Source organism: Topomyia yanbarensis, chromosome 2 (assembly GCF_030247195.1).
Source record: "Topomyia yanbarensis strain Yona2022 chromosome 2, ASM3024719v1, whole genome shotgun sequence".
Classification (NCBI taxonomy): domain Eukaryota; kingdom Metazoa; phylum Arthropoda; class Insecta; order Diptera; family Culicidae; genus Topomyia; species Topomyia yanbarensis.
This window is the reverse complement of record NC_080671.1, coordinates 136,580,908-136,602,985: the sequence shown is the minus strand read 5'-3', so window position 1 is coordinate 136,602,985 and position 22,078 is coordinate 136,580,908. Positions and strand designations below refer to the sequence as shown.

Sequence of the window (22,078 nt, the reverse complement as noted above, 5' to 3'; positions counted from 1 at the left end):
ATTTGTAAGTGACGTGAAAATCCAAGATGTGTATCGATGGACCCAAAACACAAATATGTAATAAATCTTATCAATTTTGCAAAAAGTGCCAATTCTGTCTTTGCTCCCGGATATCCTTTTGTAATCCAACGTTTTCTGAGCACGGTATGAAATTCTGCTTATCTCTGTATGTTAGCCATTTAGGTCCCAGCTAGATCGAGGCCTCTCGATTAGTCTCCGGTTATATTTGATGGATGCTTTTTGTTACATCTGATTCAATGCAAATTTACAGGCTTCTTTTAAACCGTGTTCGCCATTAAAAACACTGTGAAGCTTGAAAGCGCCGCCGTTTCTTTCAGTTGATATAGACCGTGTGAAATTTTGGGGAAATATGCTAACATTTACACAACACATTCATTTTCTTCAATATTGCTTCAATATTGCTGGAGTGCTATAGAAAGCGAACGCTTAAATCTGTGTTGACCAGCAAATCACTCTGGAAGCTAGCCAAATGTCTGCTGATTTATTTTTTTTGTGCGCTCAAAATAGTACCAAATTGAAAAGTGGATTACATTTCGGATGGATAGGATAGGAAGGAAAATAAATCATTTTCCGAGGAAAAACAGTTGCCAGTCATTGAGTAGAAATAACAAGTTGCGCTAAATAAACGTGTCATCTGCATTAGATTGGAAATATTTTCAATAGAGGAAACCGACCGACCACAAAATATGAACATTGCAACGTTGCAGTTATGTTAAAAACTTCTTTTGATCAGTCGCATTTAGCCTCTCTTGAAATATTGAGTCTGTACACATTTATTATGGGAACTATTGATTATGAGAAGAATTGGGGTAAAACGAGTACATGTGTTACGTGCGGTCATTCTAATTATCTTTTTCTTTTTTTCCCTTTTTTATTTCGACTATGTTAGTCACATTTTCTTTTTTACGTTTTAACGACATTCAATTAGCTAGAGATTACTGGGTAGGGAAAGTTATGAAACTTAGAGCCATAGTACTCAAGTGAGAGCAAGGATGTGAAGTAAACAGATCGGAAAACTAGAAGTGGCAGGGTCATTAGAACAGGCTTAATATCGTGCGGGCTTAATTTTTGCCTTCTGATAATGAGGGTCGAGCTTAGGCAGAATAACTACGAATCACTCGAGTTCACTATGCATAGTGAACTCGAGTGATTCGTAGTTATTCTGCCTAAGCTCGACCCTCATTATCAGAAGGCAAAAATTAAGCCCGCACGATATTAAGCCTGTTCTAATGACCCTGCCACTTCTAGTTTTCCGATCTGTTTACTTCACATCCTTGCTCTCACTTGAGTACTATGGCTCTAAGTTTCATAACTTTCCCTACCCAGTAATCTCTAGCTAATTGAATGTCGTTAAAACGTAAAAAAAAAAAATTCTAATTATCTTCAATCGATTTTCCGGACTTTTTGCATAAGAATTACTGCTTTTGATCAGCCCCGTTCATCCTCTTTCTGAAATGTAGTCATGTTTAGCTTTATACTTGAGATGCTGGAGGAATTTGGGAAAAACGAGTGCACACGTTTGGTGCAGCCATTCTAACTATAGAGCCACGATTAATTTCAAACTGAAGTTGTGCGAAGAATTGGGGTAAAATGGGTATACACGTTTCGTGAAATTATTATAGGGTAAAGTCCCTATTTTCACCCTATTATGGAGGGTGTCTTACTAATTTATTAATTATTCGGCTTACAATCAATGGCTTGCGTACAAATTGGGGTCAAGAACTTTGCTTCGTTGTTAAGAACCCTGAAAACACATGGTTTTCTTGATATGTCATCTGCCTACAGTACTGGCTCGTGATCTAGCGTACGCAGCTTGCTCTGAACAATAACAAGGGCATATAACTCGATTTCGCCAGGTCTTGTAGTAAGTTAAGATTGAATTGATCGGACTTTTTGCTTACTCATCACTCGAAACACCTTTAGGAACATCTGGAACTATCAAATCTCATATCACCTTTCTTTAGTACATCATTGTCAACGTCATGCACCCATGAATAGACGCATGGGTACGTCAATACTTAGCATCAACCGCTACGGTGTAGTTTCACATTTCAGGATTATAACACAATGTACATAGGGTTGCCACCTCGGGAGTGTCGTTGACCCGGAGATTTTTACTGACCTGAGGGTGGAGGACTTTAAACCAAAGCAAACAAAAAGTGGAATCAAAATGCTTGCACGACATTTTAGACTTTAAGCTATTTGTACACGAGACGACAGGACACACGTGTGTATATAGTTTTTCATTCCTTCTGTAATTTGTCATGAAATTTAATCTTGGCTGATTGGAAAATTATCAAAATTACCTCACAATCACCGTAGAGTGATCTCGTCTATATCGTCAAAATAAAACTGTTTGTTAACGGTTTTGTCGGTTTTATTAGTGTACAGTTTCTCTTCTCCGGCTAAGCGCAAAGAATACAAAAGCACCAGCCATTCTCGCTGCGGAGGATAAGTCGAAGGAGCATTGCTCTGATCCACAACTAACAGAAGAAGGAGAAGTACTTTGTGGTCTCGGTAATTCGTCACCAGACGTTCCAACAAAGGGGCAAAACTTACCCCCATATCCAACAGTTGGGGGTCGCTGCAAGAGCAGCAACAACACCGGAAGCACTCGTTTTGTGTTGACCTAGTCATTCAGATTAGAACAAACCCGCCATCCCTTGATGCAGCTGCAGATAGGCACCACCAACAACGAAGTTATTGCGTAAAATTGCAGGAAAATAACTTTTGAGCGACTCAGTGTACGCAAAATATTAATTGTAACATATAGCGAAATATTATTTTCCCTGACCTTCCCTAGGTGTTGGGGTCAATATGACCCAAAATGAACTTTCAAAATGCGCTAACTTTTTTAGTTTTGCACCTAGCAGTTTGGAATTTCTTGACTTTTCCTCTTTCATGGAGCGCAACGATTTTCAATTGAGTTCAAAATTGTCGGGCATTCCTGAAGGGCTGTACAAAAAAAGTTACGAATAAGGTGTTAGCGGGTCATATTGACCCCGATTTCGAACTTAGTTTTAAGGCACATTTTCAGCCAAATCTACATGAACTTGTACCCAAATTGTTTTTTGAAGTTTCAATTTTCAGTTTCTGGTGAATATAACTGTTTTTGACCAGGTTGGCCAGTGGGAATCGGTGCCGAATGGGGTCATGTTTGGCATAAAAAGATGTATGCAGAACCGTCATCGTAAATCATCGGTTTATTGACAGAATACTAATAATAAATGCAAATAAAACAAAAATGAGAATGTATATATTAAATTTGTACATGACACGACCGATATGGAATGTTCCGGATTACAATTCCGATGCCGATTCCGGCAGTATAATAGTATTTCATATATTATTGAACAAGTGACAAAGTGATCAATCATTGAAACTGATCCCAAAGTTTTGTAATATTCTTGAAAACTTATATAAAATCCCATCTAAAATGATAGTGATACTCTGATTCAAATACTTACTCTGGATTATACATGAAAATTATTCGGAAGTTCCGGAACAACCGTTAAACTGGCTAATTTATGAATCTAGAATTCTGAAGTTTTTGTCGAAAACATTTGTTCACATTGCATACGCATAAATTCGTAGTTCCGAGTGAAAAATTGACTATTGTTCACATAGTGACCATCCAGAAGATTCGGAACATTTGCTGAACTGGTCCATTCATAAAATTGGACCTTAGGTCTTAGGTGTTCTGTTTTCATTAGAATGAGTTCGTATTTATGAGCTACACATGTTCTTCACGAACCTTGTCCTAGAGCTCTGAGGTATTTTCGAAAACATATAAGGATACACTGAAACCTCCATTTACTTACTCTTATAAATAAATAAATAAATAAACAATTACTAATAAAAGTTGGGTACTTTCGGAATGGGGTTAACGAGTATATAACGGAAATCGATGTCGTATGTCATTTGGAAATCCAAGATGTCGGCTTCCGGTATAGATGAATCAGCAATATGGGTATTTTCGGAACGGGGTTGACGAGTACATGATGAAAAATGATGTTTGGAACATATTGTAAGGATTAACAAGAATATTGCTCAACCGGAAGTCGCCATATTGGGTTTCAAAATGGTTCCAACATCCATTTCCATCATCTACTCGTCAAGCCCGTTCCAAAAATACTCATACATAATAATTATTGAAATTTTGTGACAAAATCCCGAGGTGATGTAGCACGTAATATTCTAATATAGGGTAGCCTAGCTTCGCTCTATTCCTAAATATATTCGCTTTACCTCTTTGATGCTGTTTGTTAGAAAAGTTTCTGTCATATTTGTTCATCTCGTTGTCTAAAATAGTCATAACATAGTAACATTTTAGACAATGAGATGAACAAATCTGGCAACTGGCAAGTCTGGCTGTATGTGGTTCTGAACGAGAGTGTTATATATTAGCATGATGCCATCTATATCCATATCAGGTACAATAGTATTGCAGTGAAACGCACAAATCAAATCTATATATTTTTGAGCTATAGATAGAGATAGATACATTATACATCACCCAACATCAAACGAAAGAGAAATGCTTCTTCCGATATTTTCCCTCAAATCGTATTTGTATAGCTAGCATTTAGGTGAAGTATTGCTGTCGATATCAATAATATTACAAATAAAATTATTTGAATCAGCCAAAAAACATGATTATATTCACCTTTGTTACAATCATCAGTATATTAGAATATATAACCTTCGATAAAATTCAGCAAGCAATGAAAGAGTGGTTTGGTTTTCACTCCGGATTAATTTATTTTGGAACTTAGTAGAAGTCATTCAAAGTTAACACAAACATTCGGGTTACGAAAAGAAAGAACAGTAGGGGAAAGAGGGTAACAGTGGAACTATGAAAACGTATTGTTTTCATAGTTCCACTGTTACCCTCTTTCCCCTAGTCATTATATTTTACAGTGTGCGTATAGGGGAAATAAAGTGTCATTCGACAGTCAAAGAAAAATCAGGTAACTCCTCAAACTACAATGAGGTTTGTTTACAATTTCTGATTTTTTTTCTGTAGAGGGCATCTCAGTACGCTTGAAGGTCCCCATCACTATGTACGTGACTCTTTCTGTAAACACAGAATCCATCTTTCCTAGTTTTACATTGCTAGGATTTTTTCTTCAAAAACACGAATCCTCTGTCGAAAACAACAATTCGAACGCAATTTTTCATTTTTACGGCATCGCGTAAAAACGAACTGTAAAATAAGTAAACATTTCGAAACATGCCACTTCCGCGCAAACCAACATCACCATCTTGACGACGAATCGTTTCTCCTCATTATTGTGGTGTTAGTCTACCTGGAAGTGTTATTAGTTTCCTTGAATTGATAGTTGAATCTTTGTTTACAATAATAGAACGAACCTTTCGAAAATTTACTCTTGATTGCACGCGGATGCAACGTGACCTGTGCTGCCAGACTGATACTCCCAAACTGTTATTGCAGGACGAGTCAATTCGAGTTCATGTCCCAAGCACAAAAATGAATGAATTCCACAAAACCTTGAAAAGTACTTTGCGAAAGCTACCATGTCTGGAACCAAATTTGTGAACTGGCCTATTCTACGCCGGATCATCCGATAGATCAAAGGGTTCCTGTCGCAGTCACAAGAACGAATTTATGTCAATGATATACCCTTATATGTCTTCGAAAATATCTCAGATCTCTAGGGCAAATTTCCACGGATGTTCCAGATCTCCGGAGAGTTATTATGTGGCCAATAGGGTCGATTTTCCAGTAATAACAACGAATTGATGCATACATCTTTTTATGCCAAACATGACCCCATTCGGCACCGATTTCCACTGGCCAACCTGGTCAAAAACAGTTATATTCACCAGAAATTGAAAATTGAAACTTCAACAAACAATTCGGGTACAAGTTCATGTAGATTTGACTGAAAATGTGCCTTAAAACTAAGTTCGAAATCGGGGTCAATATGTCCCGCTAACACCTTATTCGTAACAAAAAGTTAACACCTAGGGAAGGTTAAACTGTAATAAATTTGATTTGTTTTTCATTTTCGTTGTTTCGCGACGAAATCATAAATATTTGGTGGACCAGTCTGACCCAGAAAAATAGTACATGCACCATACTTATATTTATTAAATATTTAGAAAAGAATCAATTAAATTCAAAACAGTTTAAATTATCATTTTTTCAACCAAACCCGGAGAAATTGGTGTAAAACCCGGAGGCCCGGAGATCACTCCCGAAAACCGGAGGCTCCGGGTCAAACCCGGAGGTGTGGCAACCCTAAATGTACACGTAATAAAAAATCTTAAATTTGTCACCGTGCGTGCTTTTAGTGTCCTTATCTTGCCGAGTTAGAGCAGACTAGATCTAAATACTCATTCGTAACCGAGCGCCCTTTCAGTTTACACACGCGCGTTGTTTGTTGTAACATTACCTTGAGTTAGGCGACAGCAAGGGCTGGAGTATAAACATTATAAACATTATAAACGTTAAATTGTGTCAAGTAGTACAGTTTAGTAGGTACTAAACAGTTTTCTTGCCTGAAAGACGGCTTTGTTTAGACGAGCTATACCAGCTCTCTACTGTGTGAAGGTCACGCGGGTGACGGACAAAAGAAACGAAAGATCAATTCACTTACCAGCTCGTCAGGAATCAACTGGTGAAGTATATCGTTTTTTTGCTTTTCTTATTGATTTTTTATTATTATTATTTTTGATTTTTTATTTTGACTTAAGTTAAATAGTGTGGTCGAGCGTGTTGCTCCCGCAACAAAATGGAACAAACAGAAGGATCACCCTCCGAAGACGAATATTATGGGGAAGAGGAACGTGTATCTGATTCGGAGACAGATGATGTCGTTGGTGACTTGAAACAGGCCAATGGTATCGTTAGCAATAGCCTCTTTACGCTGGAGTATCGCGTCTACATTCCTTCTCGTGATGTGGAGATCGACGGTGTGGTAACTGATGCGGGTCTAACTGTCGATGATCTGATGAATGATGGGGTTGGTCGCTTTAAGCACCCTAACCTTCAATCAGTTAAGATTTTGGAGTGCAAGCAATTGCACTCAAAGTCCATCGAAGATGGGAATTACTATCCATCAGACTCGTTTCGCGCAACCTTCGCCGGATCTGCACTTCCGAGCTACGTTGAAGTGGGAGGAGCTCGTCTACCTGTGCGTTTGTTTGTACCGCGGGCCATGAATTGTTCCAATTGCAAGCAACTAGGTCTCATGGCCACCTACTGTAGCAATAAGCAACGGTGCTGTAAATGTGGGGAACGCCATGCGGATGATACTTGCAGTAGGCCCGCTGAAAAGTGTGTTTACTGTGGGGAGAATCCGCATGAACTTTGGCATGCCCAACGTACAAACTTCGCGCGGATAAACTGAAGCGATCCGCCAAAGATCGATCCAGACGCTCTTACGCAGAAATGCTTAAAAGAGCTGTTCCACTTATCTCCGAAAATCCATTCGTTCTCTTGCCAACTGACGATAACGCCTCTAACGACCCTTGCGAGGGGCACTCATTGGCTCTGCTTGGAAACTCTAGGAAAAGACCTAATCAAAACGCACCTGAACTTCCTCGTAAGGGTCCTAGGTTGTCCCAAACAAGGGTACAAAATAAAAATAATTCATCAACTGGAAGTGCTGCCACAAATCCGAAGATAATACCTCCTGATTTTGGGAAATTGAGATACAACCAGGAGTTCCCAGGACTCCCCGGGGCACCAAAAATCCCAAGTGCTCCCTTTTTACAGTCAGAAATTCAACCTAAAACGGGATTCCTTAAATTCTCTGACATTGTGGACTGGATATTCACAGCTTTCAACATTACCGATCCTCTGAAAAGCTTGCTGTTTGCTATTCTACCAACAGTAAGAATATTTTTAAAACAGTTGACTGAACAATGGCCCCTCCTTGCAACGATCGCATCCTTCGATGGCTAACTTATTAAACGGAATCACGGATCTGATCACTGTTTTACAGTGGAACTGCAGAAGTATTATCCCCAAAATTGATTCATTAAAACACTTGCTAGATTACAATAATTGTGATGCCTTTTCCCCATGTGAAACATGGCTTACTTCTAATATAAACCTCAACTTCCACGATTTTAACATTATCCGCTTGGATCGAGAAGACTCATATGGAGGGGTACTTTTAGGGATCAAAAAGTGTTACTCCTTCAATCGAATCAATTTCCCTTCGATGTCAGGCATTGAAGTTGTCGCTTGTCAAACAACAATCAAAGGCAAAGATCTTTGCATTGCTTCTATTTACATTCTTCCTAGGGCCATGATGGGATATCGAAGACTCTCCAACGCGATTGAACACCTTCCCTCGCTCCGCCTGCTTCTTGGAGACTTTAACTCTCACGATACAGAGTGGGGATGTTTGAACGACGATAATCGATCCTCGGCAATTCAAGACCTTTGTTTATATTTATATTTATTACTTTCACCAACAGGCCCCTTGACCCAATGGTGGTTGCTTAAACTAATTACATTTTAAAATTGCCAACATTTTCGCTTTTATCGCATTCCGCGTCCGGTTGAAGTCGAAGGCCGTCGCCACACTATTAAAAATTCGCTGGAGTCTGGTAACAGCGCTCTGGCAACCATAGTTGGTTCTCCTGAACGGAACTCGCAGAAGAGAGTTATTACGTAGAGCTCGAACGCGGGCTTGAAGATCCAGACGTTCGAGGATTGTAGGGCAATCCACTCTGGCAGAGAGTAAGTCCTAGACGAACAGGGCTCGAGAGCAGTCCCTCCGAATGCTGAGTGTATCGAGGTGTATTAGCTGGCAACGGTTTTCATAGCTCGGCAGCTGAAATCTGTTTCGCCATGGGAGATGCCGAAGGGGGAAGCGTAAGAACCTGCGTTGGACAGCCTCGATTCTGTCAATCCCGTTCTGGTAGTACGGATTCCAAACAGCAGAACAATATTCTAACGTTGAGCGGACCAACGTGCAGTAAAGCGATTTAAGACAATATACGTGCCTGAAGTTTTTCGCTATTCAGAAGATGAACCCAAGCTGTCTTGACGCCTTATCCACGATGTAGGAAGTATGTGGTTTGAATGTTAGTGCCGAATCTATGATGACTCCGAGATCTTTGATGTGAGAGTGTGTTGGAATGTTGGAGCCGAAGAAATGGTAGTTAAACTGAGTCGGATGGCGTTTCCGCGTGAACGTAACGATTGAGCATTTGCTCGGGTTTAAAACCATTCTGTTTAGATCACACCACGTCACTATGGGTCACAGGGGCGGTTTTTTGGTACAAAAATCAATATCTTCCAAACCGTTCATTTTAGAGAAATTATGTCTGAGAGAATATTTGTGGGAATAAAATTGGCTTTCTTTTAAAGTAAAATGTAACTAGGGTGGTTCTCTCGAACATTCTTTTCGAAAAGTTATTTTTCGAACGAAATGGTATAGCAAGGTACTTACTTCAGTAAAGTTGTAGAAAAATGTTTTTCAAGAAACATTTTCAAATACATCAAAGTTATAGCACTATCGGTTTTCATGTTATAATTATTTTTATTCTTTAACTTGGGGTGTTTCTGAAAAAGTCAGTTTTTTAACTATAACTTTTTAAGTAGTTAGTCTATCTTAATACTCTCTATGAAGCAATTTTAGTACTTTTCATTGTGCATATTTTTGCTGAAGAATGTGAATCGATATCATTGTTCGTTATTGAGTTACGATCATTTTTTTAAATAAAAATGATAGTTTTCAATGACCTCTAACTCAGAAGGTTGAAAAAAGTAGCAGCTAAATTTGTACTCTTTCGAAAATGCATAAAAAATACTATCAAATATATCGAAATCAACTTTTGCTTTTTTGTCCTTCGATGTCATATATAAACAACAACACCACGAGTCGTGACAGTTTAATTGGTATCAATCCCATTCATGTATCGAATCGCAGTAGCCGACGACTGCTTTGATGAACGCGTGTAGTGCTTTGTGTTATTAGTTCCGTTAAAATGGATAAAAGAAAATCATTCGATCTCTGGAAAGTGACCAAAGGTGAAAATAGAAATAAAATAAAGGCTGGGTTTGAGGAAATTATAAGATCATTTGATGTGGGAGAAAATGAAAAAAAGAATTTCGCTCGGAATGCAAAAGCTGTAGCAATTAAAACATGTAAAAGGTTTGATCAAATTTGGAAAGATAGTCATCAAATTGAGACGAAAGTGCTCGATAAAAATTCGAAATATTTTGAGAAGCTGCTAGCAGTTCCAAAAAAATGCACTTCCTCCCAAACCAGCATTCACAGAAATTCGTCGCTTACTCAGAACAGAATGAAGGGTAATCCTTATTTCATTCGCTTTTTAAAGTAACATGCTCTACATTTTATATTGTTTATATAATGTTCAAAATTATAGGCCGTCCAAAAAACCGAGTGCATGAATTGTGCTTGAAAAGGAAAAGGAAACATAATCTTTGGGAAAAGAAACACGATTCAGATAACTATAGCGACGACGATGCTGATGATTGTGATTATAATAATTATGATGATGTCGATTATAATAAAATAGTTATGTAGAATAGTAAAATAAATATCTGCCTGAGCCTAACGTTTTCAATATTAGTGTACATATATTTGACAAGCTCAAAAAATCATTTAAAAACTCGACTTTTTGATATAGTAAAGCAGGTGCTAAATGGCGATGACCAGGCCCTTAACCCATTCATGCCCATGTTGTTTGTGGACAACAACGTTTTTAAACAGCTTTAACGAGATTTGCTCACAAAAACACAAAGTAAGGCTCATTAATGTAATTATTGCCTTTAATTTGAGTATTAACAGTTACAAGGATCAGCTCTAGAACTGAAGTTATTGCAATTAGTCTGATTGGATTCCGATGGAGCAGTGCTGCCAGGGATAGTTTACGTTGACGACGGAAAATGATTTTTTCATATATTTTCGTTATGGTGCAATATTATTGAAAACTGATAAAACTTATCAATTTAGACTGTCGTTGGCTACGTTTTCTACGTAATTGGACTATTGTAATTATTCTAGGAGAATTGCATTGAGCATTACAAGGTAAAAATTGATCAGCTTCTAGCACTGCCATGGAAGCACCTATCTTTATAAAAATAGGCTTTTCGTGTTTCTTGACCTAACCGTTTTCAAGGAAAAATAGTTTTGAAACCCTACATGCACTAGAAAAAAGTTGGGCATGAATGGGTTAAAAACAGCCGTAAGCTGATGTCATTTGATCATAATGTTGATGTCAACATTTTTCGCTGAAGGATAAAAAAGCAAAAGTTGATTTTGAGATACTTTATAGTATTTTTGATGCACTTTCGAAAAAGTACAAATTTAGCTGCTACTTTTTGCAACCTTCTGATTTAGAGGTCATTGAAAACTATCATTTTTATTTAAAAAAATGATCGTAACTCGATAACGAACAATGATATCGATTCACATTCTTCAGCAAAAATATGTGCAATGAAATGTACTAAAATTGGTTCATAGAAAGTATTAAGATAGACTAACTACTTAAAAAGTTATAGTTAAAAAACTGACTTTTTCAGAAACACCCTAGGTTAAAGAAGAAAAATAATTATAGCATGAAAACCGATAATGCTATAACTTTGATGCATTTGAAAATGTTTCTTGAAAAACATTTTTCTACAACTTTGCTGAAGTAAGTACTTTGCTACACCATTTCGTTCGAAAAATATTTTTTCGAAAAGAATGTTCGAGAGGACCACCCTAGTTACATTTTACATTAATAGAAAGCCAATTTAATTTCCAAAAATATTCTCTCAGACAAAATTTTTCTAAAATGAACGGTTTGGGAGTTATTGATTTTTGTACCGAAAAACCGCCCTTGTGACCCATAGTGCACGTACTAAAGCTGTCCAGTTCCCTCTGAAGTAATGAAAGCCAAGAAACGCAGTTACTGGCGCCGGTTTGTCGACGGGTTAACAAGAGAAACATCGATGAGCACTCTTTGGGACACGGCCCGACGTATGCGAAACCGAAACAGTACTAACGAGAGCGTGGAATATTCAAACCGTTGGATATTCGATTTCGCCAAGAAGGTTTGTCCGGATTCCGCCCCGGAACAGAAAATCTACCGCTCCGCGTCGCCTTACAATACCGCGAACGAAACACCGTTTTCGATGGTGGAGTTCTCACTTGCTCTCTTATCATGTAACAGTAAAGCTCCAGGGCCAGACAGAATCAAATTCAACTTGTTGAAGAATCTACCAGACTCTGCCAAGAGACGCTTGTTGAATTTATTTAATAAGTTTCTTGAGGGTAACATTGTCCCACATGATTGGAGACAAGTGAGTGTCATCGCCATCCAAAAACAGGAAAACCAGCCTTCGACCACAACTCGGATCGACCGATTGCAATGCTATCCTGTATCCGGAAGTTATTCGAGAAAATGATCTTGTTTCGCCTCGACAATTGGGCCGAAGCAAATGGCTTACTGTCAGATACACAATTTGGCTTCCGCAAAGGCAAAGGGACGAACGATTGCATTGCGTTGCTCTCAACAGAAATTCAAATGGCATATGCTAACAAAGAGCAGATGGCATCAGTATTCTTGGATATTACGGGGGCTTTCGATTCAGTTTCTATCAACATTCTTTATGAGAAGTTGCACCAGCATGGTCTTTCACCAATTTTAAATAACTTTTTGCTAAATTTGTTGTCTGAAAAACAAATGCATTTCCCGCATGGTGATTTATCGACATCACGATTTAGCTACATGGGCCTTCCCCAGTGCTCATGTCTAAGCCCTCTTCTCTACAATTTTTACGTGAATGACATTGACGAATGTCTTGTCAATTCCTGCACGCTAAGGCAACTTGCAGATGACGGTGTGGTCTCTATTACAGGTCCAAAGACCGTCGATTTGCAAGGACCACTGCAAAATTACTTGGACAATTTATCTGCTTGGGCTCTCCAGCTGGGTATCGAGTTTTCTACGGAGAAAACTGAGCTAGTCTTATTTTCCAGGAAGCGTGAACCAGCGAAACTACAGCTTCAGTTAATGGATAAAACTATTGCTCAGGTTTCAACATTCAAATATCTGGGTCTGGTTTGACTCTAAAGGTACCTGGGGATGTCACATTAGGTATCTGAAACAGAAGTGCCAACAAAGGATCAACTTTCTCCGTACAATAACCGGAACATGGTGGGGTGCCCACCCAGGAGACCTAATCAGGCTGTACCAAACAACGATATTATCAGTGATGGAGTACGGATGTTTCTGCTTTCGCTCCGTTTCGAGCATACATTTCATCAAACTAGAGAGAATCCAGTATCGCTGTTTGCGTATTGCTTTGGGTTGCATGAACTCGACCCATGCGATGCGTTTAGAAGTGCTGGCGGGCGTCCTTCCACTAAAAAATCGTTTTTGGGACCTCTCGTATCGATTTCTCATTCGATGCGATATTTTGAACCCATTGGTGATTGCAAATTTCGAAAGGTTTGTCGAGCTTAACCCAAGTAACAATTGAAGTTCTATAGCACGCTACAAGTGCAATCTAAGTTTTATCAGGGGCTATAAAACTACTATAAAATCTCAATTGTCACTAGGGAATTCTCAGACCCGATTCATGTCCTTGCACTTCGATTACATGGCACAGAACATCAATGTACTTCGATTACATGGCACAGAACATCAATTCGTCTTCGTATAACGTTAACCGTGCTCATCTCTTAGATACTTCTGCTCCACCTGTTTTTTTCGACACATCCATGAAGGAAGAGATTTCTGAAATCCCGGATCACATTCGCCCACAAGTGTTCTCAAATATTTTCTATAATAAAAACCATCAAGTCGACTGCGGCAAAATGTTCTACACTGACGGATCAATTCTCGACGGGTCCACAGGCTTCGGTATCTTCAACGAAAATCTTGCTGCCTCATTCAAACTCAATGATCCTGCTTCAATTTATGTAGCAGAATTAGCTGCCATTCAGTATACTCTCGGGATCATTGACACCCTGCCCTCAGACCATTACTTCATCGTTTCGGATAGTCTCAGCTCCATTGAGGTCATCCGTGCGGCGAAGCCTGGAAAGCATTCACCGTATTTCCTGGGGAAAATACGGGAATATCTGAGTGCTTTATCTGAAAAATCTCACCAGATTACCTTGGTTTGGGTCCCGTCACATTGTTCTATTGCGGGCAATGAGAAGGCGGACTCTTTAGCCAAGGTGGGCGCATTAGAAGGCGACACTTACGAAAGACCAATTTGCTTCAATGAATTTTTCAGTATCTCTCGTCAGAGGACGCTCGAAAGTTGGCAAACTTCATGGAGCAATGAGCATCTGGGACGGTGGCTACATTCTATTATCCCGAAGGTATAAACGAATGCTTGGTTTAAGGGCTTGGATGTGAACCGGGACTTTATCTCCGTCGTATAGGGCTTGCTGACAGTAAACAACAGTAAGTAAAGTGTTTGTGAGAACGGCTATCATGACATCGAGCATGTTGTTTGGCTGTGCGCAGAGTACCGTATTGCCAGGTCCCAACTAATAGATTCCCTTCGGGCCCGAAGTAGATCACCCTATGTGCCAGTCCGGGACGTCCTGGCAAGCCGTGACCATCCCTACATTTTTCTTATCTATACCTTTTTGAAAACTATTGATGTCCAAGTTTAATACATTTTCCCCTCTCATTCACAGTAGAACCACGTCAACCTCTCCCTGTATCTACAATATGGCATTGCTGCACGAGTCTACGATGCATACCTTTTTTGATAACCGTCCATGACAGCATCGGAGTGCCAATAATCATCCGAAATATCGACCCTACCCTCGCCCCTGCGATTACAGGACGGAAACCACTACAATAAAGTGTGCACATCCCCCACAATCATCAACCAGCCAACGAGAATGTCAATTTTACAAAATTTTACAATATGTATCCCACTTCCTACCTTTTTCCTTTACTAACATAAGAGGGGCTTTCTCTTTCCCCACTAACACGTGCGATGTACCTTAAAAATGAATTATCGATCTCGTTAAGCTACCGTATTTGGGCCTAAATAATCTTAGTTATATATAAAAAAAAATTTATAAAGTTCTGCACCATTTAGTTAATATGCTGATTCCAATTTATATGGGAATTTTATGCGTGACCGCACTCAACAGCCTCTAACTCCGGAACCGCAAGTCGAAATTGAATGAAATTCAATAGCAGTTTATGGGAACGTTTTACCTTTCATTTAATTTTATCTAAGATTGATAAAATCGGTTCGGCCATCTCCGAGTAACCGATGTGCATTTTTTTTTACATAATACATACATACATACACAGACATTAGCCGAACTAAGTCGAATGGTATAAGAGACCTCCGGTCGCTGGTTGGATTTTACAGTTTTCAACTGCAACCAGAAATTTCACCTATCTTTTTGAACATTCCTTTTCTGTATACCTCAACCAAAAAACAAATGTTTCCCGAGAATTATGTTTCACTGTTTTTTCGTGTTTTGCGTTCTTTAATGACTCACTATACATCGGCTTGATTAAGATTATATTTTTATATTTCCCATTTCTTTCTTTTGTTCTAGAGCCATGCCGAAGGGAATCGACTATCGAACACTAATAGCACGGGGTAGTCCTTCGCGAAAGGCGCACGCCTTCAAAATTCCTTCACGCAGAGCACGTGTAAAGCTAGCTCTGATACTACTGAGCATACTCTTGGTGTTTTTGTACAGCATCAGCCTACCGTTGTGGATTAACGGGAGCGGTACCGGCAATCCATACTGGGAGGAAGCATTCATTACCAAAGATGATGAGCAGCATTTCAACTACAACAGTTCGTACTTTGTTAACACGGTAGGCTGTAAAATGCCCAGTTTACCGATTATGGATGAGCACATCCAAAAATACGTTCAAAAGGTCGAGCCATTGAACTGCACTCCAGCATTAATTCAGAGCGATAGTAACACGATCTGGTTCCAGCTGACGGAAGAAGATATTGATCGATACTACGATTTGACGAATGCCAGTTTGATTCAGTGCTGTTATAGACCATTCGAACGAAGATCCAACAACGGTGTACGTATCATCGGACAGGAAATTTGCTTCGACTATGGAGAACGAATAGAGATAGAGAGTGAATTTATTGCGATTATCTGTACTCATCCGAGTAAAAATAAGTTAATTTTCTATAGAGACTACTTTGCATTCGTTCCTTTAAAACTGAACGTCGAGGATCGCTGCGAAAAAACTCAGAACGATTTGAAAACTAAATTTCAACCAAACGGTGATAAATTAGGAGTTATGATACTTGGCATCGACAGTGTTTCAAGACTGAACTTCCATAGGCAGATGCACAAAACTGCCGAGTTCGTGATTGATCGACTGAAAGGTAAATGAAAAATAAACAGACTATGATCGCAGCAGTTTTCATGAGGTTTTTTTTCTATTCCAGCTGTTGAAATGTTTGGATATAACAAGGTTGGCGACAACACGTACCCAAATCTTGTTCCAGTGTTGACCGGCTTGGACGTAGATGAGTTAACGGCTGCATGTCTTCCTAACTCGAGCAGCACTTTCGATTTGTGTCCTTTTATATGGCAAAAGTTCGCTGGAGCTGGTTATCGTACGATCTACTCAGAAGATAGCAGCACACTAGAAACGTTCAATTATCTTAAGAAGGGCTTCCATGACCAACCCACTGATTACTATCTGAGAAGTTTCTTCAGCGAAGCGGATTCTTCGATTGGATACAATAAAAAGGCAAACGCCAAGCTTTGTCTAGGTGGAAGAAATCCCACTCAAATACTGGTGGAATACGCTAAAAAGATTGTGACCACTATGACTAATCGTCTCAGTTTCTCACTGTTGTGGGCTTGTACTATGACGCATGATTTGCTGAACTATCCTTCTTTGGTAGATGACGACTACAGAGATCTGCTCGAGCACATGGTGAAAGAAAAATTTCTGGACAAAAATGTCGTTATTCTACTAAGTGATCATGGAATACGGTGGGGGAATTATCGCAACACATATCAAGGTATGATGGAAGAGCGACAACCTTTCCTATACATAATTCTTCCTGAGTGGTTCCAACAAAAGTATCCCACCGCCTTTCGCAATCTACGGAAGAATCGACAGCAATTGACGTCACCTTTTGACTTATACGAAACATTAAAAGACTTGGTCGACTTAGCTTCCATAACCCATTTAACAATCAAGAAACGCTCCACCGAACTGCTTGACACAAAACCCATTCCACGGGCAATCAGTCTTTTCCTACCCATGTCTCCCACGCGAACTTGTGAAGATGCTGGGATCGCTGCACATTGGTGCACATGCCACAATCACAAACCGATCGCAACTAACGACTATCGAGTGGTAACTGCGACACGCTTCACTGTCGAAAGTCTGAATCAAATGCTGAAGAAGTATCCTCAGTGCAGCGTTCTTCATTTGTATACGATCGAGGACGCAACTCTGGGTGTTTCAACGGAGGAAATATTATCCAAGAAACCGACCAATCAATTCAGCGACATCAGTGTCCGTTTTGTAACGAAACCAGGCGGAGCAGAGTTCGAAGCAACGATCAGAATTGATTATAAAAATCAGAGTTCGTTGACAGGCAGTGTTAGCCGGACAAACTTGTACGGGAAACAGAGCTACTGCGTGGACGATTATCGAATGAAGTTGTATTGCTTTTGTACGAGATAGATTAGCAGTGTTGTTGGAATATGTTTAACTATTCTATAGATTAAAGGGTCGATAAATGTGATTTATTTTGTGATTAGATCGTAGGATAAATACATAAGGACTATAAATTAAGGAATTTGTTTTAAAACAGCTAACTTCTTTTCAAATCGTTGAGGAAAAAGGCAGTTCTTTAAGAATGATCGAATATTTAAAATAAAATACGATACCCAATTGAACGACAAAGATGCGTTTATGATTTTATCACGCAAAACCAATAAAATGTTTTTTTTATAATCACCGGACATTTTGAATGATAATAGATATCACGTCTGCAAGTAAAGGAACGATTAAATCGTAAATGTTGAAATGAAAGTTTTATGTCATTATGAAAGTTTTATGTCATTATCCGTTTTTATTTATTACTACGTCTTCGGTATATACCTTACAGATTACAATTAATGCTATTGCTAGTATCAATGTTAAAATTTTCGAATTGCTAACTTATAACTAGACTTAGTGGTATGGAAGTCATAAACTAAAGCAGTTCATTGAATTTGTTGCAACATCTGTCTACCGGATTGTTCTGGTCATACGCTGTACGGCAGGAGCGGATCCAGAAAAAAAATTCGGAGGGGGTCCGAAATATCGATTTTGAAATGTTCATTGTACATTGCTTAATATGTAATACTCTCATTTAATTTAAAATCAGATTTGGTGGTCGAATATGGTTTGCAATGATTTTGAATTTAAAACGAATTTAAAATAGAAACTATTTTAAAATTTCTTAAGTTAAAAAATTTCGGGGAGGGCCCGGACCCCCACGACCCTCCTCCTGGATCCGCCACTGCTGTACGGTGCCTAGGAATCCACAGAAGCGGATGATTCCTTATATCACGAGGGGGAACAAACAAATGAATTCTTGAAAGAATGTCGGGACAGTCAATATTGTTCGACAACATATCGAAAATTCTTTGCAAGAAAGTGCGGCGGAACTTCAGCGCTGGCAAATCTAGCAACATGTATCTATTATTATACGGCGGAAGACGAATAGGGTCGTTCCAAGGCAATTTTCTGAGAGCAAATCGTACAAAACTTCACTGAACGCGTTCTAGTCGGCTACTTTGAACGGCGGCTTTGTATGGCGCCCATGCTTGTACAAATGTGCAAAAGCCTTCGCCGTTATTGCAGTGATGTGGTCAGTGAAACGAAGTTTTCTGTTGAATAACACTCCTAAGTCACGGATAGAATCCACCCTCTCGATGACACAGGCTTGAAGGGTATAATCGCAACGCCTTTTATTACAACGTCCGAAACTTATCACATTTACATTTATCGACGTTGATCTGGATACCGTTCAGCAAGCACCATTCCTGTATATTGGTTATATCGTCTTGGAGCACAGCAGAGTAGAGTGCTGAGGCAATTGAACGGAGCATTTTCAGATCAACAGCATAGAATAGTTTCCCAGACTTGATGCGGGTGCAGAGATCGTTGATGAATAGGAGAAATATCAGTGGCCCTAGATGACTTCCTTGAGGCACACCGGTTGGCGTTACGAATGCGCATGAGCGTGTGGTGCCAATTCTAATGAAGGCGGATCATTGTGAGAGGTTAGAATGCAGCCAGCTGGTAACCCACTCAGGAAAACCTATTCGCTCCAGTATAATCTGCTTTTCTGCTGACACGTTTCTTAGGAAGAAGAATCTTATATATGGCATCATAGAACGCCGCAACTGCCTGATCTATGTCATTTCCAACCAGCATCTCACGCCAATTGAGTGCACCAATGGCCATTGAGACTTCATCGAAGTTGCACCGAGTAAAATCAAAGTTGAAGTCGTCGTTAATTGTATCATCAGAACGGACATGAAAACTTTAAACGAAGGGTTTATGGTGAGGGTCTACATTCAGTATAGATGTCGGAGGCTCAATCAGTTCGAACACGTATGTGTCATTAACGAAAGCTCAATCGAGGGTCCGTCCATTCACGTCACTAAAAGAGCAGATTTGGTACAAGCCACCAGCGACCAACGTTTCTGTGATGGCCTTCTCTTGTTCCGATGTTACATTTCAGGAAGGTAGTACTTATAATCGTCATCAAAAAATCAACCAAAAATGAGGAAGATTATAATCGCCTACAACAAATACATTGTCGCGCCTATTATATTTGTCCAGGATGCTTTAGACTGCTGAGGAGTGAATGTTGTACAAATCAGGATCACTGTTCGGCTTTAGATAAATGCAGCAAATACATAACGATCGACCTGGAATTGGAGCGTGTACGACAACTTGCTCCAAACATTCAAATCCTGACATTTTTAGTACAGTCCCAGTTAGATGTTTCTTTATCGCTATAAGAACACCAGTTAATTAATCCGTCGACGCCGAAGCACCCGATTTTGTCAGTCGACTGGGAAATTAATCACCTGTCAAATTTTCTACGGGGATGATATGAATGTTTTAGGAAAATTACCATTAGTAAGTCTCGAACAGAGGTACCTAACCTCGTCCTTCACGGTAAGTGCGCTGCTTTTGCTGCCTGGGCTATATTGCATATGATCGAAGGAAATGAAATATGCCTAATATAATCTTCAAGATGAGTTGCATAACGAATAGACAAACAGCATTCCGATAGCATTATATTGGCTTTGCTATTTGCTCTACAATGGCACTAAGTGGACATGTAAAGCATACATGCTTTAAAGATTCTTGAAGCATGCACGCGTTATGTCAGCTCTATATGCGCATATAGAGCAAGCGATAATGCTATATTTCGGCTGTGCATGTATGTATTAATGATGCTAATATAGAGCTTCATTGCATGGTTAATGCTATAATAGAGTTTCAATGGAACATTAGTGCAAATGTATAGCCAATATTGTGCAATGGCTTAATGGCTTAATGGTTACTTGGGTCGTTTCGTTATGCTCGATCAGACAAGGAAATAATGAAATATTTATCACCATAATCGCAGTACAGTCGTGATTTGCTGGATGGGCCACAGCCTTTCTCCAACTCAGGGATGCCAAGAATAAAAATGTCTGTAAAAGTTTATAGATGGTTGTGTAAATCCTAGTTACACTAGAATATTAGTTTAAAAGTAGATTGAAAAGAGAATACTAGTGTGAAGGAATCACTCGTATTCGAATACAGTTATTCAGTGCAATTTTGCTGAATACTATTACTCTTACAAAAGTCTGTCGATTTCTGGTTACGTCTTTAGGAGACTATCAAAAGTCTGTAAAGTACAGACATGCCTCTAAATCTGGCATCGCTGGTCCAACTAACGAATTTAATTCGCTAGTTCCCGGTCAAACTATTCGGAATTTGATTCGGAATCCTGAATGGATTCAGTATGGATTCCAAATCAAATGCAACAACCGATTCTGAGTCGGAATCGGTTGTTGCATTTGATTTGGAATCCATAATGACTCCATTCAGAAATCCGAACCGGTTCCGGAATGAGTTTAACTGGGTTGGACCCAGTAAAAGAGAAAAGTGGGAACATTTGACGCTTTTGAGTGTATTAGTGTTATACTTGCAAAATTAAGCATGGCGTCCGGGGCTCTTTTAGTAAATATAAACATCCGAACGAGCATCCTGACCCAGTTAAGCTCAGCCGGAAATGAACCGGAATTCTGGCTGGTTCCAGTTCGTATTTCGGCTCCAGTGTAGTTATAATCGGTTGTGTCACTGGAGCCGGAATACGGATTGGAACCAGCCAGAATTCCAGTTCATTTCCGGCTCAACTTTATACCAACGACACGACGCACAGTGGCTGGAGGCTGGCCAAAACCTCAAAAATTTATTTTTGAAATATTGATATTTTATATTTTTTCTAGATTTCTCATATATTGAATGATGTATATTCAAAATTTTATGATCATTGGATAAGAACACGATTTTTAACATGAGTTTAAACGTAGCAAAGTCCGGACTTTTTATTGATTTTCATTCCCGAAACCATCATTGCTCTGTTCACTTCAAATGCATGTTGCTCTTTTGATTTTGGTCCGATTTTAGCACAACTAGTTTCATTGTGTAGAGGAACGAAAGAACTTGGTTAGTGAATAAAATACATTTGGTAAATTTGCTTGGAACTATGACTAAAAAGTTTAAATATGTTTGAGGTGGTCAGATCAAAAATACTTTTTTTACTAATGTATTCTGTACAAATTTCGGAATCATTTCGGAACGGTCACATAGTATACATTCTATGGGAAATAACCTCTACTTTTCGAATATCATGGTCTCGTTCTGCGCCTAGGTGCGCAAAATTTTTTAAGGAGATTTTGAAGCTTTGTTGCTGATATGGAGGCGCATGGTGTTTTGTTTAAAATTGTTAGACAATCTACAGTAAACCAATATGTTATACAATGGATTTAAAGTAGTATTCTTCATTTTTTATGATATT

At 39.2% G+C, this 22,078-nt stretch overlaps 1 protein-coding gene across 1 annotated transcript in view; it reads left to right on the top strand.

Moving 5' to 3' along the window:
* Positions 1–17,934, top strand: part of LOC131681457 (uncharacterized) — a 37,703-nt gene extending 19,769 nt beyond the window's left edge. The window contains exons 2-3 of the mRNA XM_058962255.1: positions 15,561–16,363; positions 16,427–17,934. Coding sequence (XP_058818238.1) covers positions 15,561–16,363; positions 16,427–17,685 — 2,062 coding nt within the window. The 3' untranslated portion in view covers positions 17,686–17,934. The remainder of the gene's footprint in view (positions 1–15,560; positions 16,364–16,426) is intronic.
* The last annotated feature ends 4,144 nt before the right edge of the window (positions 17,935–22,078 follow it).